Source organism: Taudactylus pleione, unplaced genomic scaffold, assembly GCF_031769625.1.
Source record: "Taudactylus pleione unplaced genomic scaffold, aTauple2 ptg000397bl, whole genome shotgun sequence".
Classification (NCBI taxonomy): Eukaryota; Metazoa; Chordata; class Amphibia; order Anura; family Myobatrachidae; genus Taudactylus; species Taudactylus pleione.
The window spans coordinates 246,292-258,951 of record NW_028284799.1 but is presented as its reverse complement, the minus strand read 5'-3'; the positions used below and the strand labels follow the sequence as shown (position 1 = coordinate 258,951).

General features: G+C 45.5%; 1 protein-coding gene across 2 annotated transcripts in view; it reads right to left on the bottom strand.

The window, feature by feature from the left end:
* The window catches only part of LOC148506703 (ribosomal protein S6 kinase beta-1), an 81,370-nt gene that overhangs the window by 18,507 nt on the left and 50,203 nt on the right, over nucleotides 1–12,660 (bottom strand). For both annotated transcript variants that reach the window (XM_088446344.1, XM_088446343.1), the window contains exons 8-12: nucleotides 8,055–8,145; nucleotides 7,561–7,651; nucleotides 2,245–2,352; nucleotides 1,559–1,621; nucleotides 486–563 (exon numbers count right to left, since the gene is read on the bottom strand). In XM_088446344.1, the coding sequence (XP_088302470.1) occupies nucleotides 486–563; nucleotides 1,559–1,621; nucleotides 2,245–2,352; nucleotides 7,561–7,651; nucleotides 8,055–8,145 (431 nt within the window). The remainder of the gene's footprint in view (nucleotides 1–485; nucleotides 564–1,558; nucleotides 1,622–2,244; nucleotides 2,353–7,560; nucleotides 7,652–8,054; nucleotides 8,146–12,660) is intronic.

Here is a 12,660-nt window from a genome sequence, read left to right as displayed (position 1 = left end):
GAGAAAGACAAGTGTTGGAGAAGGACAGGCTGCTGCCCGGGCTGATTGGATGGGGAGAGACGAGTAGACGCTGCGGCCTGCGCTTCTTGGATGGGGAGCCGCTGGGGAAGTTACTAGGCGGGCTGGCTGCTGTGACATGCACAGAGAGCGTCCTGCAGAACCCGCTCATTTTGAAATAGCGAGTAAATATGCGCTATAGCGCGTATTTCGCTATCACTGGTTATTATATAATAGGGGGAAGAGCAGTGGAATGTTGAATTAGGGGGCACACACAGGGTTTCGTACCAAAGTGAATCCCGTAAACGTTTCATACCACCACTGTTTGCCAATTCACTTCATCGTTAAACAGTCGGGCCTGTGTGACTAAATGTTACAACCTACAAAGAAATGGGGAAGCTTATTACATGTACAAGGAACGGCACTATGAAGACCATTACAGACTAGGATAAATGTGAGCATTTTTATAGTGCACATTAAAAACATACCAAAAGTGGCTTGAATGGAGGCTCCACCTTTCGAGACAAAAGTTCTTCCCAGTTAATGTGCCTGAAAAATGGATGAGCCTGAAACATAAGAAACAAATGAGTTTTATTTCTTGAAGAGATTTCCAGATCACTAGGCGGCCAATTAGCTCTCTGCTCTGGTCACTGCAGTGTGTGAAGCAAATCTAGCATTTCTGCTGCAGCATCTGTCTCCTCAGCACCTTTTGCATGTGACCCAAGGCTGAAGCCAGGGGAAGAGGTGAGAAACTCCAACAAGAGAAGCAGAGGGAATATTAAACCCCCTTCATAACATGCTCTTGGGCACAGCTGAGACAACCTTTCTAAAATGGTGTCAGTAAGACACTAACGAGGGCTGTCCCTCCCAAAATGTATCCGTTTACTAAAAACTCGTAGATAACTGAAAATCAGAAAACAGCAGGAAACTGTATGTTATAGTAGATTTTACCCAATACAGGTGGGCTGCAGTGGGGAATTTAGGTTTATCCAGTGCTTCATATTCCCCCCTCAATGAATTCTATAGGAAAGCTAATTCTTTTTGAATCTTGTGATAACTGTCCTTTATGTATTTTACACAGATCTTGTGCCTAGCTAAATATTTAGGTTGTTTAAATAATGGGGAGTAAAGGTCCGCAATTTATTGCTAGCACAAACATCTTCATGGAGACCGGTAACAGTGCAGCGGAAAAGGTCCAAACATGTTGTCTGAGTCTGACCGGTTCCTATTTGTGTCTTGGAATTTGTAAGTCGGTTAATGGCTGAGAAATGTATGTCCTCTCTTCCAGAAAAAAAAGGGAAGGAGATAAGCAGCTAAATCTCCATCATCATTATAAACATATATTCCAAGTTATATGTCTTTTGCACAAGTGGAAGTTTAACACAAAAAATGACACATGAAAGTAACATATTTGGCTTAGCACACACAAATACAAGATCTCGATACATTGGCACCACCTGACAGTCAATTCCAGTAGCCTACTAAGGATATCCGTATTAGCATTACATTTTGGGGGTAAAGAAAGGCATAATAGTTAATGGAATAAGTATAAAATAATTACCTGAACATCCCCTGCATCCCCAACACCTGCTCCAAGACGGGAGGCAGCATTTCTTTTTAGCAGCTACGGGAAGGTGCGGAACATAAAACAAAAAAAATACCATAATTATACATATATTTTACATACATTTCATTACACCCACATTTGCCATTTATACAAACATTCTTAACATTGTTTAAATGCTATATATGACCTATACACTGTATCCCACCCAGATTTCTGTTATTCTACACACATAACCAACAAGATCATTGAGCTACAGTGAACTGTATGCGGTCCTGCACTAAACTGATCAGTTAATAGCATAGACTGACAGTGCCTAGAAAAGGCTCTAGAAAGGTGGGAGGTTGTAGTAAAAATGTGAGGCATGACTTACCAGAGAAGGGCATCACTGAATTTAATGAATGTGTCTGCGCACATGAACTCGCATACATTTTGAATTAAGTTTTCATGTAGAGACAGTTACTGCTCATATGAAAAGTGCTTTAGAAACGGCTGTTTTTCATGACCTGCACACTAAATTCACACGGAAAACAAGATCCAGTAGGGCAGAATCTAAATAACTAGCTAAAAAATTACTGTAGGAAAAAAAAATCTATGGACTCAAATCCTGAATTTGATGAATTCCCAACTACAAATGCGTACACATATACAAGCACATACAATCTTACTCATTGGGATCATACCTTTTTAAGTAAGTCCCTGGCTTCTTGTGTGAGGTAGGGGGGCAAGTTTAGCTTACATTTAAGAATTTTATCGATGGTTTTTTTTCTGTTTTCACCAGTAAACGGTGGCTGGAAATAGATTAAAGCAAAGAAACAGTTTTTTAAAACAAAAAAAGATAAAAATAAACATTACACTCCTGCAACAAAAAAGGAGAGTTATGGTAAAAATTACTTTTGTTAACTCCCTTCTTCGAAGTCCATAGGGTCCACAGGGAAACATTGTGGTGTAGGTGGGACCTGGAGGACAGGACACCAACAGCAGAGCTTTTCAATCCCAGGACGCTCCGGTGATTTCCCCTATACCCCGCCCACAGCCTGAGGGCACTTCAGTTTTGTTAACGAGCCCAAGGCAGGAGATGGATAGGAAAGACTGAAAGACTGGTACACTGAGGAAATCACACTCTCACACAAAGGAAACAAGTGACTAGGAGAAGAAACCCATAGAAGCTATGAGCGTCAGGGCGGGTGCCCTGTGGAGCTTATGGATTTCGAAGAAAGAGTTAACAAAGGTAAGTTTACCATAACTCTCCTTTTCTTCAGGATCCATAGGGCTCCACAGGGAGACATTGGGGATGTCCCAAAGCAGTTGTTCAAGGGCGGGAACGCTCCTGAGCTGAGAGGAGAACCCTACGCCCGAAGAAAGCATCCTGCATACCTGTACAGCTGAGGCGACGCCGGGCTGCCCACGAGGGACCCACAGAGCGAGTATAATGAGCAGATACGATAGTTGGCACAGGAAGGCCAGTCTGTGTGTAAGCCTGTGAGATAGTCATGCGAATCCATTTGGCCAGAGTTTCTTAGCTGGCCATTTCTACTCATGGAATCCATATAGGACAAAGAGGGAATCCGTTTTCCTGATGGAACTCGTATGGTCTACGTAGATCCTTAGAGCACGGACCACATCTAAGGAGGCCTCACCTGCTGAGAGGTCTGGTGATTGGAAGGCCGGAACTACAAATTCCTCATTAATGTGGAAACGAGAGATCACCTTGGGAAGGAAGACAGGGCGTGTTCGAAGAACAGCCATGACTTGATGAAATATTAAATACCCTATGGCAGATGCTATAACCAGAAGAAAGAGTCTTTGCAATGAGCCATTTGACATCCACTGATTCCAGGGGTTCGAATGGAGGTTCCTGAAGTGCTTGAAGCACCTCTGACAAATCTCATGGAGCCACCGGAGGTACAAAGGGAGGTTGTATACATAGAACACCTTGCATGAAGGTGTGAACATTCGGTATAGTAGCAATTCTGCGCTGAAACCAGATAGTCAAAGCAGAGACCTGTACATTCAGAGATGCTGGGCGGAAGCCTAGGTCCAGTCCAGTCACAGGCAAGAATTCGAGAAACCTTAATGACTTGCGGATTATAGTTTCTTGGACCACACCATTGGAAATATGTATGCCATATTCTGTGGTAAATCCTGGCTGAGGCCGGTTAACATGCTCTTAGCATGAGCTGGGTCACAGAGCTAGAGAAGCCCTTAGCCATTAAAGACAGACGAGCTAGGTCCAGATGTAGACATGGACCCTGAGACAATAGGTCAACTCGTAGAGAAAGCTGAAGAGGAACGGCTATGGAGAGCAGTTGAAGATCGGAGTACTGAGGACGTCTGGGCCAAGCTGGAGCTATGAGCAGGACTGTGTACTCCTCCTGTCTGAACTTCCGAAGCACTCGAGGAAGCAGGGTCATTGGAGGGAAGAGATATGCCAAATGGAAGTTCCATTTCACAGACAATGTGTCTTTGAAGGCCGCGACGGGGTCCTCTGTTCTGGCTCCATAAATTGGAAGTTTGTTGTTGTGTCTTGAGGCCAGGAGATATACTGCCGGAAGACCCCAATTGTCCTCTAGAAGTTGAAAGACTTCTGGATGTAGAGACCACTCTCCTGCATGCACGTTGTGACGGCTGAGGAAATCCGTTTCCCAATTGAGAATCCTCAGGATGAACACTGCGGAGATGGCTGGGAGACTGCGTTCGGCCCATGTGAGAATGCGGGACACTTCTGTCATTACTCACTGACTTCGAGTGCCCCCTTGGTGATTGATGTAGGCCACAACAGTGGCGCTGGTCGGACTGTACCTGTAATGGCCTGTTCTTCAGTATATTCTGAGCCAGAGTGAGGTCTGTAGATGGCTCAAAGTTCCAGGATGTTAATTGGTAACACTGCCTCGACTGTGGACCATCAGTCCTGGAAGGAGTGCTGGCCGGTTACTGCGCCTTGGAGGCTCGCATCCGTGGTGTGGGGAGCCCAGGCTTGGATCAAAAAGGGACAACCATTGTCCAAATGAGAAGTCTGTAGCCACCAGGCTAGGGACAGGCGAACCTCTGGAAAGAGACTCATCGTCTGGGATTTGAGCAGATGGGGTAGCCCGTTCCACCTGGATAGGATGAAGTGTTGTAGGGGCCTGGAGTGAAACTTAGCGAACTTCACCATGTCGAAGGTAGACACATTGGCGATTGTGGAGCAGCGAGGACGAAAGGATGACGTACGAGGCTTTGTATTATATGCAGAGGGCAGGAACGCGTATTGGAAGCAGCCAAAGTAGTCACAATTTTATCTAATTTTGGACCAAATAGGATATCTCCAGAATAAGGCAGAGACTCCAGAGCCCGTTTTGAGTCTGAATCTGCTTTCAATGGAATGTAGCCAAAGAATACGGCAGGCCACTATCGAAGTGGCGGATATCCTGGAGGCCAGGAGAGCCGTATTCATAGCTGCTTCACCTAAGTAGGAGGCTGCATCTCTAATGTGAGATATGTAGGACAGCTGTTCCCTCGAAGCATTAGAGGGAAATGTCTCTTCCAGGGCCTCTGCCCAACTCTCAATGGCTTTTGCCACCCAGGCAGTAGCCCTAGCAGGGCGAGTAATTGCTCCTGTAATAGAGTATATGGATTTATGACCAGCTTCTATGCATCTGTCTGTAGTCTCCTTCAAGGAGGTTGCAGTACGAATGGGTAAGGTGGCATTTTTAACCAGATTTGTGACATAAGAATCCACTGCTGGTGGAACTTCCCGTTTAGTGCAACCAGAAGCTGGAAGAGGGTAAAAGGAACTGAACCTTTTTGGAATTTGAAACATTTTACCGGGCATGTTCCAAGCTTCACTCATGTGATCAGAGATCAGATAGCTGGTCAGAGTGAGGAAACACTGGTAAAACTACTTTTTGTCGTTTAAAAAGTGTGTGCTTTTTCTTAGGAGTGGGTTCATCCTCTTTAACAGCTCTCACAATGGCAGGCATATTTCACTTTGAGCATTGGTTCTCAAACTCAGTCCTCAGGACCCCATACAGGTCACGTTTTACAGGTCACCCAGCAGCTGCACAGGTGTATTCATTACTCACTGACACATTTTAAAAGATCCACAGGTGATTAGAATTATTTCACTTTTGATTCTGTGAAGAGACCTGGAAAACATGCACTGTGTGGGGTCCTGAGGACCGAGTTTGAGAACCTGTGGCTAAGAAGGTGGCTCCTCTTCTCCTGAGATGGAGTCGGAGTGAGAGAGGTCTGCATCTTCTGCCAACCCAGATGATATATCAAAATCAGATAACTGTATGGACTGGGAAAACACAGCACGTTTAGTAGGCTTAGTAGGTAAAAACTTGTCTTTTTGCAGCATTTGCTGTAAAAACATAGAGGTATTAGCCAAACTCTGTACTGAGGAGACAAAGGATTTGTAGAGAGTAACTGCTGTGGCCATCCCACAGGGGGAGCTACCATAGGGACTGCTATATGGTCTGCAAGATTTGTGAAAAGGCAACCCAGGGTGGGTCCTGAGGGGGAGACACCGGGGCTGAGGGGCCTGGGGCTGTGTAACAATTAGTACAAAGACCACCGTGAATGAGGTCCTCTGTGGCCAAGCCCACTGAGCAGGACTTACATGACACCAGAGTAGGACCAGTAGCATCAAGCTGCTTGTTATTCTTTCCTCTGCCAGACATAGCCACAAGAATAATAAAATACACAATATAACGCAGTGCAGTGATCACCATGCAGTATGTGTAATATAGCACAGTGTAGTGTGCAACTGCGCTATATAGTATGTGATAGCCCTCACAATTATATAGAAGATGTGAGGTACAATGAACCCCCTATACTTTAGTATGCCAGGGTATTAGAATAAAGGGAAAGGTATAAGGTGACAGTATAGAAAGCAGAGATTAGCGCTAGCACAAGTCACATACAAATGCAGAAAAAAACATTACATGTCAGCAATGGGCACGAAATCAACTATACAGTCCACAGTGGCTGGTAGGATATAGCGCTGTATGACCTGGCCTGTGTGAGAGGTATACAGGGAGACTTGGACCCAGCATTCCCGAAGACTTGCTTGCATAAAATGGCTGCCACGCGTCTGAGGGGGCGGAGGGAGAGGGAGGAGCAGTCCAGGGAACACCAGGACCGAGCAGAACTGCGCCCTGGACTGGGGAGGGCTGTAGAGAGAGCAACTTCTCTCCTTGCCGACTTTAACCACCGGGTCCCCTGCCTCTACATATGCCCTGCGCGCCAGTGTATTATATGCCCTGGTGGTCTAGTGGAGTCGTGGGTGCACCAGTGTCCACATCAGCCCCTCTGGTCCATCTCCTGAGACCGGATGTAAGACTGTGTAAAAATGTGGGTCCCAGCGAACGGGGTTCCACCTTACCTGTCCACTGATTTCCGGGCTGCAGTTTGGGAAGCCTGCTAACTAGCCCCCGTTGGAGCCCCACCGGGAGTACCTAGCACAGGCTTGGTGTCACAGCGCTGTGGAGGGGTGATGGGGCGGCAGCACAGACGTCCGGAGGACAGTCTGGTGCTGCACGCCCGTATTGGTAAAAATAGTAAATAAAAAATCATAAAATAAAAGCTTGGGCTGCTTAATGCAGCCCCGTTAAAATTGGTGTTCCAGCTCCTGCCGAACACCAACGAAACGGAGTTGCCCTCAGGCTGTGGGCAGGGTATAGGGGGAAGGACCGGAGCATGCTGGGATTGAAAAGCTTTGCTGTTGGTGTCTGGTCCTCCAGGTCCCACCTACACCCCAATGTCTCACTGTGGAGCCCTATGGACCCTGAAGAAGAAATAAACTAAACATACAATGAGAAACACAAAATGGTTGCCATGGTTATATGGATTAATCACCCACATTCATCTGTCTTTTGCCTTACTTATTCAACAATGGACTAATTAAAAGGCAATACAGGGCAAATCATTCAAAAGATAGGGACTGGCTGATCAGGTGATGCATGCTAATGCCAAAGCTGTGGAGATATGCTGATGGAGAAATACAGTGCACTTACTGCTCCGGTCAGCATGTCATACATCAACGCTCCCAAACTCCACCAATCTACTGCACGGTTATGGCCACTTCTCATTAGAATTTCAGGGGCCCTGGAGGAAGAGAAAAAGTATACAAGTAATTTCTGTAGATTAAGTAGGTTTATATCAGTCTTTAGAAAACAAATGTACTTGAACTCCTCTAGCTGTACTGTACATGGCAAGGAGCTGCTAACGCTACACATTTTTAGCGTATTGTATCTAATATACACAAGTAAAAGCTAGGTTCATTACTGGGACAGAGACGGACTGAGAAATAGACTTCAATTTGGCAGTTCTTGGGAATTTTAATTATTATTAAGAAAACTAGGAATTATATTATATTATATAACTATCACATATACATTTTTTTAAGATATTATTTTACAATCTCAATTTTTTTCCCTTCTCTAATAATAAACTATTGCCGATCAATATTAATGCCCCTGCTATAGAGACAGCAAAGTACTTGACTCACATGTATTCTATTGTTCCACAAAAAGTATGCGTTACTGTGCCATCGTGAATTGATTCTTTACAAAGACCAAAGTCTGTCAGTTTTACGTGTCCTGAAATTGAAAGAAAAAATATTTTAATATATTTTATTTTTAGTTTTATGTTCTTTTAAATATTGTCAGTCTATATACTGATATATTGTGTGAATAAAAGTGCTATGTCTGATTCACGTCAAATTTATCTTTAACTGTAAATCTCAGTTTCTTCTAAAATGTAGCATAGCACCTTCATCCACTCACCTTTTCAAATGAAAACAAACAGAAGCATTACAGATGTGTCCACATACACTATTGCGGCAGTCATGCCAAACAGCCCTACTCAGCGCGCCAGGTCCAGTGCAACTTTTTGCACGGAGCATCTTTTTTGCCCAAAAATGCATCTTAGTCCCAATGTGATGCTACTAAAACGCACCAGGAGACTGCACTGATTAATTTAATGTGACACTTGTATATGTGTGTGACTGAATCTGAAAACAAAGTGCATACCAGGCAGTGGCAGCGTCTTTTTTTTCACACCAAGTTCAATTGTGCTGCATTTACAGACTCAATTGCACACAGATATACAAGTGTTGCATTTCAAATTAATTAGTGCATTCTCCAGATGTGTCTTAGACGCATCGCACTGCGACGAAGACAAATTTTTGGGATGAAAAGATGCTCGAAGCAAGCTGAGTCGCACTCACTCACATCAGGAGTGAGCTAGGTGTATGAGGACATCTGTACCTGCTTTAGTATACTTAAAAATAGACAGATCATACCTTACAGAACAACAACTTTCATATATTATAATTCTACTCAAATCTAAGTTTAGTTTTATACAGATGGGTCCTCATACACAAGTGCCAGTACGTCATATGGCGTGAGACGCACAACGCAACTCAAGAGGCGCAGAGCATCTTTTTCTTTAATTTGTGCTTTTCAGTAGCATCGCAGACGCAGCAAAACACCACTCAAAGTTAGTGTTCACTCTAGCTCCGGCGGCAGGCAGGACGACGGAGCTAGAGAGGGCACTTCCGCGTGCACCGAAGGCGCGCGCTTCCAAAATGGGGGCGTGTCCATAAGACACGTCCCCTTTTCGTCACTCTTGGGGTCGTGCCCGGCACTTACGGACACGCTGGACAGCCCCCAAGCGCTGCTGAAAGGAAGAATAGAGGCCGGGCGCATGCGCCCGGCCTCTATTCACCGGCGGTGACCGGGTCACCGCACATTTCCCCATCCGCGGGACACTGCGACCCGCTGGTGGAGACGGCTGTTTTAGCGGGGCACTGCGCGGTAAGGGCTGGGTCCTTGGGCGCTCCAGAAGGAGGGCAGGGCGCCGCGCCCCGCTAAAACAGCCTAGCGGGAACGCTAAAAGTGTACTAGAGACGCTGGGCAGTGGCTTTCACCTCAAGTACAAAGTTGCAGATGAAGCACAATGCAGTGGCCACTGTATCGTAGCACTTTGTATATAGATTCAGACTCATTCGCACACAGGAATAAAGGTGTACCCAATGTGGTGGATAAAAACCACTTTCAATTGTGCAGATGAGACCTTCTTTTCATATTCAATAAATGGTTCCAAACTCTAATGTTGTGACACCTTGGTGGAACTCTTTAGAAGATCCCCCACGGCTCTTGATTTATATGATGGCAGTGCTGAGAGCAAGACTTGATGACCCTTTCAAAGTTTCTGATGATTTGATTTGAAGTTCATGTTCTATCTTGTCATTTGGTACTGGAATAAGATTACTTTGATTTAATGAAAAGACTAGGGGTCTATTCATCATTACATAAAATTATTTGGAGATTAGGTTTAGAACTTGCAGTTTTACCTAATTACCGTGTGAATTCATCATTCCTCCTCCCCATAAGCATCTCTTCCGAAAAGGTGTAATTTTTGCGATGGTAGCTTTTTGGAAAATAGATACTTTTCCCTGCCTGCTCCTGCTTTAACACTGCTGTTATGCAGGATGTGCATATGCTGCTTCCAATCACAGAAGCAGCGCATGCGCAGCATGCAGAACAGCAGCAGTAAGTGTTTAATAATATTTATATTCAAACTAAAATTTTTCAATATTAACCCTACCTCTGCATGCTGCTGCAGCGTGAAGCGTCTCCCCTGTCTGTTCCCCGTTAGCACTTGTAAGTGCTTTAATTTTATTAATTAACTGTTTAAAGTAAACAGTTAATTAAGCACTTACAAATGCCACTGGGGAATGGACAGTGGGGGGAGATGCTTTAACACTGCTGCAGCATGCAGCGGCGGGGGAGGAAGACGACCAGGATGAAGCACAGAAGGGGGATGAAGGAGGAGGGGAGTCCCACTGCGATTCCACTGCTTCACAAGCTGCCCATGTCCCAAGTGCTGTAGGACTGTAAGCTCATTGTCTAGGTCGAGTAGCGGCTCCAGGGGTGGAGCTGCAGCACAGTCCAATATTCAAATAGGGGAGCCACATCAACTGTCAGTGATGTTTGGCAGCAGTTGGGGTGACCGTTGGCGTGGCTCCCCTATTTCAATATTGGACTGTGCTGCAGCTCCACCTCTGGCGTCGCCACTACTAAGGACTAAGGGGTCTATTCATGGAGTAGTGAAAAGCCCTTTATCAGTGACAACAAGGCTTTTCACCGCTGCCTTCTATTCACAAAAGGGGTTACCGTGAAGAAAAAGCGGTGCTTCAGCTTTGTGTCAGGATCGCTTCCCCATACACTAGTATGGGGAGAGCGATTTATAGAAGCACGGAAAGCACAGCTTTCCGTTTCGCTTCTGCAAATGCATTTGCTCTCTCAGGATGGCTTTAAAGAGCCTCCTGTAAGGAGAAAAGCAGGAAAGACAGCTGTCTCTCTGCCTTCTCCCTGCTCTCCCGCCTCCAGCAGCCAATGAGAGGAGCCCAAGGCCAGGTCACCTCCTCCAGGGTGCCTGCGGCTACAGTGCCCCCTCCCTCTGCCCTACCCCTGCCATAGTAAGGTGCATATGCCAGGAAGCCACCTATTAACTGCTGGTGCCCCCCGCTGTGTCAGGTGTGACCCGACGTATGCATATGCCGGGTCACCGCCTCTTAACTAGAGAAGAGCGGTAAAACCGAATCACTCATCTCTACAGTGCCCGCTGCTTACGCGCACTTCCCGTGCTCCCCCCTCGCAGTGCCTGCTACCTTCAGCTTCTCCTTCGCACTGCCCCACATGCCGCAATAAGGTGACCCGGCAGCCGTCGCATGCACAGAAGGGGACAGCCGAACCGCAAGCAGAGGACTGGAGAAGACTACATCGGTGGACTCATGGATACATTACTTCGCAGGATAGGTAAGTATAAGTGAATTGCTCCTTATCTAAGCTATAGATAGCAATGAACTGATGCGATCTATAGTGATAAGTAATTCACCACCGCAAATGTATAGACCCCTTAACACTGACTAGGTTTTGTCCATTTGGATACTCCACTTGCTTGTTTTAGGGTTTCTAATTTTTTCGAACATGGCTATTGAGTTTTTGAATATTAAAGGAGTTGGTGCCTCACACCATTGTCCTCATTACAGGAGACGGTACCTGCCTATCCCGGTCCCTCTCCTATCTCATGTATGACACTCAGCTAATGGCTAGGGAGGTGCGTGAACTAATTGAGAGGCACATTGTGGACAACTGGGGGGATGCTCAATGATAACAAGGGTGTCAACTGCACTAGCTCTGCTAAGTACCTCCTTTACATGTCCCAACCAACAAGCGTGTGGTTTTTTTTGCTCTTAATGCTGTTAAAAGTTGTTTGCAAAAAAACACAATTTACTTAATCTTGATACTAGCGCACTCCTTTACACCAGAGGCATAAAATAAACTAAGCTGGTGAGTAATCAACAGCGCGTGTGTTTATACAGTGCCTTCTAAAAGTATTCACCCCCTTTTGCCTATTTTAATGTTTTGTTGCCTCACAACCTTGGGGTAAAATGGATTATTTGAACGTGTGCATCATTTCATTCACAGAACATGCCTACAACTGTGAAGTTGTGTTTTTTTTATATTGTGAATCAAACAACATTTAGGACAACATAACAGAAAACCTCAGCGTGCATAACTATTCATCCCCCTAAAGTCAGTACTTTGTCGAGCCACCTTTTCCGGAAATTACAGCTGCAAGTCGCTTTGGATAAGTCTCTATGAGCTTGCCACATCTTGCCCCTGGGATTTTTGCCCATTCCTCAAAGCAAAACTGCTCCAGCTCCTTCATGTTGGATGGTTTCCACTTGTGAACAGCAATCTTCAAGTCTGACCACAGATTCTCAATTGGATTGAGATCTGGGCTTTGACTAGGCCATTCCAACACATTTAAATGTTTCCCCTTAAACCATTCGAGTGTTGCTTTACCAGTATGCTTCGGGTCATCGTCCTGCTTCAAGGTGAACCTCCGTCCCAGTCTCAAATCACAGGCAGACTGAAACAGGTTTTGCTCAAGAATATCCCTGTATTTAGCACCATCCATCTTTCCCTCGACTCAAATCAGTTTCCCAGTCCCTGCTGCTGAAAAACATCCCCACAGCATGATGCTGCCACCACCATGTTTCACTGTGGGGATGGTATTCTTGGGGTGATGGGATGTGTTGG